The following is a 4,496-nucleotide window of genomic DNA, read 5'->3' as shown; positions in this document are numbered from 1 at the left end:
ATACATACATAAATGTATAGGACTAAACAGCGATAGGAAGAGGTAATGACCATCTTACTGCAAAATGAAAAGATGGAATTGTTTTTTACTCTTTGTTTTATTTTTGGCTCAATTGACGAACTCCGCTTGTGGTCTCAGTTTGTTGGATATGGTGGAGACAATACTAAACTATGCGAATGGATTTTAGAGTGCCATCATAATGCAATTCTTAATTCATTATATGTATAAGTATTAACATTTGTTAAATCTGGCATGCACAATACGGGAAAACTGTTTCGCTTTCCTATATGTTTTCACAGAAGAATTTTTAGTCTTTCAATATTGTTCCAATCGAGGCTCACGATCTTGAGTAAGAAATGGTGTAAAAATGGTAGTCTTTGGCATTTTGTATACATGTATTTTGTATTTTGCATACAATCGCTCGACGGCGACCGGTCGATCTATTGCCTTGGTTTTCTTCTGTCCTTTTGTCATTTTTGTCTCTATTATATTTGTTCCATAAACTGCTCGATCATACAGGCCAGTGCCTGGAAGGTTGTCGCTCGGACACCGAGCGTATTTTGAGCAGTGAGTGAAAACTGGTCGGTCGCCGCTGAAATTTTATCTCCGCGTTAAAACTTCAGCGGTGACCGATCGATACCCTAAAAATCAGTAATTCCTGGTCGGTCACCGGTCGCTTATCGGTCGTTGTCCGGCCGAAATTGGCCAAAAACTCGCCGGCCGGTCGCCGAGGCAGGCTGATTTTGGTGGCTGTGACCGTAGCCTTACATTCATGTACAGTTCCTCTTGCCATGCTGGTTTTGAGTCATTACTGACTGGCCGTTTTGTTTTATCCACCTTTGCATACAATTCCTCACAAGATGGTGGAGCAGCGGATGGCACTCCTCTTTTTTTGTCCACCTTTGCATACAGTTCCTCACAAGGTGGTGCCGGTGGAGTGAACGACGCTCCCACTGTTTTGTCCACCTTTGCGTATAATTCCTCACACGTTTTGGGTTTTGAGATAAAGCAAACTGAGTTATCAGTTCCATGGTGGGCACTGAAGTCGGTTTCTCTCATTATTGGAAGGGAGATATCGTTGGCATCCTTTTGAGGTTTAAGTTTATTGTATTCTGAGTCGAACGCGTCAGAGTATTGCAGCTCATTGCTAGTATCAACTTTATAACGTTCTTCGGGTTCTAGTTGATTGTAAAGAATGTCTTCAGGAGGTTCGGCTGGTAAGAAACCCTTGCTGGTATCACAGGACGTTGTGTTTTCTCTATCAGAGCAAACTTTTCTCTTTGTAGTGGAACCGGAGGCTGGTTGATATTGATTGATGTGATTGTACTCCTGGTCGCCATGGATAATCTGAGCATGCTCTTTAGAGTCGCTTAATTCTGCATACTCATTTACCATTGTCCTGTTGAACTCGGACTCATCGACAACTTCGGCTTCACAAATGTGCGTGTTGCAGGGCCTGGCTTTCAGTCTTCGAGCGCAAACACCTTCAGACCGGATGCCAAAGTCCAGCGAATTGTAACAACTGTCATCAAACAAGCGAGCTCCAGAAGGAGATCTTAATAATGCTGCAACATTAGTCATCCTATTTTTTCTCCAAATGTCAACATCTTGGTATTCGTCGTCCTCAGAGCAACCCATTGATTGATTCAGTGATGTTTCCTGCAGGCCATAGTTGTCAGAACAACTAGGTATAGAAGTTAACGAAGTGCTGACAGGGGACTTGACGCTGCTCAATATGGCTAGCGAACAAGAGGAGATTTGCTCCACCTCTGCGGTCTGAGAACGCACCTTCTCTACCTCCGCTGCGTCTTGATAGATGTGATATGGGTCTTCCTGATGAGATGTGGCGTCTCTGAATCTGTTGTCCTGATTGTAACGGAAAGAGTGACCTACACCACCATCTTTAGTACTAATGGCTTTGAGTGAATCAACATTATCCGCCGCGCTCTGATTCTGGCTTGAATTTCCAACATGATGCATGTGTATTTGTTCGTCATTAGAGCGATCGTTCGCCTGGTGCAAAGTTTCTGACTGCCTGCGCCTGTTCAAAGGGAGAGGAAAGACATTCCTATCAGCGGCTGCTATTACATTATATAACACTGCATTATTGCATCTTGACAGTGAAACATACATTTCAAAATTATTGTAGTAAAACCTAAATGTAAAACTACAGAAGAACTGAACGAGATTTACATATGAGTAGCAAAAAAACAATCATCCAAGACAAAAATTCAAGCTGTATGCATTTCTTTCTTTTTTAATTTGCCATTTTGCGTTTGTGTACATGTATATGGATTTTGAGATGAGCTAAAAACCTTTTTTTCTGCACACATTAAAGACACGGTATACAGTTTTTTTTTGCACACACACACACACACACACACACGCACATGCACACACGACCACAAGTAACATCCAATATTATGCTCACAAATCACACTTATTTATATGAAAAAAAAATCGCAGTTCAAAGAAATCTTATAATCCTTCCATTGCCCTGTTTGAGTGTGTGTGTGTGTGTATGTATGTATGTGTGTGTGTGTGTGTGAGTACGTGTGTGGGTTTGAAGACTTACGCCTTTTGATGATTCTTGCACCGAATCACGGCTAGCAGTACAAGCAGGACGAGAGCGACACAAAAGGAAATCCCAAGGCTGTACATTATGATTACTGTCGTCTCATGTGACAGGTTAGGCACTAAAATAAACAGATAGATAGATAGATAAACAGATAAATGAATAAATAGACAGATAGATAAAGAAATAAATAAAAAATAAAAAATGAGAAAAAAAAGTTTGGCAAAGGTACGACTTCATCTACATAAATGGAGGAATTCACAAACAACTACAACCACAAAATATGACAAGATTTGAACAAATTTCGTTTAGTCTACCATCATCATGTAATGATTTGTTATGACCACCAAACAGATAAGGTGGCTGATTTTAATATCATGGTATGATCTTTCATTTCTGCTGTGCTGTGAACTACTGCCATGAAAGCATTACACAATTTTCGTCTGAAAGGATTGATTCAAATTGGCCAGAATACTGTACTCATTTCTTTTAGTGCTGATGATGTGTTCCATTGTACATGCCTTCTTTACAGTGCAATATAAATCTTTTGCATCTTACGGATTCTGAAGAGTACTACATGTCTGTTTTCACGCAGTTGGCATAGGGCCTATAATCCTTCTCTGCCTGTTGATATTTGTGGATTGTATTGTCTACATGACAATTAGAAGGAGCGATCATTATCAAAATAAGCCACTAAATGTATTGGACTATACTCACTTGAAGGAGACGTAGTGATTGACATCGCTGATGTTGTCGATGTTAGAATTTGTATAGTCTGTATGTCATCTGTTTACGAAAAGAAGAGGAGTACGGCATTGATAGTAAACGTCCAGTTATATTATAAAACTACAATGCTTTTGGGGGCCCTATAAATGTTCCTAAAAATTCAGACATGAAAAATATGGATTTACCTATGCTGTATTGCCGTCTTTCAAAAGTCTTTTAAAACTCTTTAAAAGAAACCAACTTAAAAGGTGTTTTTCAATACGAGAAGCTAATTCCAAGGAGCGAGTCAGATTGATGACAGTTAAGCAAACGACAAGTCGTTCTCTTTTCCTGCTTTTCCGGCTGACGCACACACAACATACATACACACTTTCGTTAATACACACCCACACTTTCATGACATTAAACACAGGCACACACGAACGCAATTGCCCGTGTCTATTACGACGCACTCAGCGTGCACTTTGTAATACAACTGTACTCACTAGAAGTGTTGTCTGTAATTTGTGTAGATGCTGTTTTCAAGTTTTCATCTTGCCGGTCATTGCCTGCAAAAAAAAAATACACCCATACAAACGTACACAGTATTGAAGAAGAAGAAGTAGTAAATACAATCTCTCTGCATTTTGTAGGTTTGGAAAGGAAACTGTTAAGTTTGCAAGAATGTTTGAACTACCGCCCCCCCCCCCCCCCCGATAAACCCCCAAACAAACCTGATTTGTCCTTACCAATGACCCATCGCCTTTTACGAAAGGCTACGTCAAATTATAGTTGTGATGATTTTGAAGGGTAACCCCAATACAAGAGAGCCGGGGGTCTCGCGCTCACCTGAGTATCACAAGTTTACCTTCCACGCTGAACTGTATACTATTTCCTGAGACAATTATCAAATTAGAGGTGTGAACAGCTTTGAGGGCCTCTATGGGTCGTGGTGTCCATGTCTACACTGGCAAAAGTACCTGCTAAGTAGGGCCCTTCATGCTCATCCCCTGAATTGTAATGAGGGGTTTTTTAACTGTGGTCACCAACTCACTCATAGCACGAACGTAGCGTGTAATATCACTTCTACAGACAAGAACATTTATGCCGAGATTCCTTATTTTGGGGGCTTTGTCTTCTGCTATTCAACGGGGCGTTGTGCCCTTGGAGACCTCCCAAGTGGGGAAATTGTGCTCATTTGTTAATATATATATAT

The 4,496-nt window shown here is 40.7% G+C and overlaps 1 protein-coding gene across 1 annotated transcript; it reads right to left on the bottom strand.

The window, feature by feature from the left end:
- On the bottom strand, nucleotides 1–3,338 carry LOC139730027 (uncharacterized). Its single transcript, XM_071640947.1, has 3 exons — nucleotides 3,293–3,338; nucleotides 2,576–2,696; nucleotides 1–2,041 (listed from the first exon to the last, which is right to left on the bottom strand). The coding sequence occupies exons 1-3, from the start codon at nucleotides 3,315–3,317 to the stop codon at nucleotides 667–669; spliced, it is 1,521 nt and encodes a 506-aa protein (XP_071497048.1). The 5' UTR covers nucleotides 3,318–3,338; the 3' UTR covers nucleotides 1–666.
- Between the last annotated feature and the right edge of the window lie 1,158 nt (nucleotides 3,339–4,496).

The sequence above is a fragment of the Diadema antillarum genome, unplaced genomic scaffold (assembly GCF_040938485.1).
Source record: "Diadema antillarum isolate AM-2024a unplaced genomic scaffold, OU_Dant_1.0 scf00000021, whole genome shotgun sequence".
Taxonomy (NCBI): domain Eukaryota; kingdom Metazoa; phylum Echinodermata; class Echinoidea; order Diadematoida; family Diadematidae; genus Diadema; species Diadema antillarum.
This window is presented reverse-complemented; position numbering and strand designations above follow the sequence as displayed.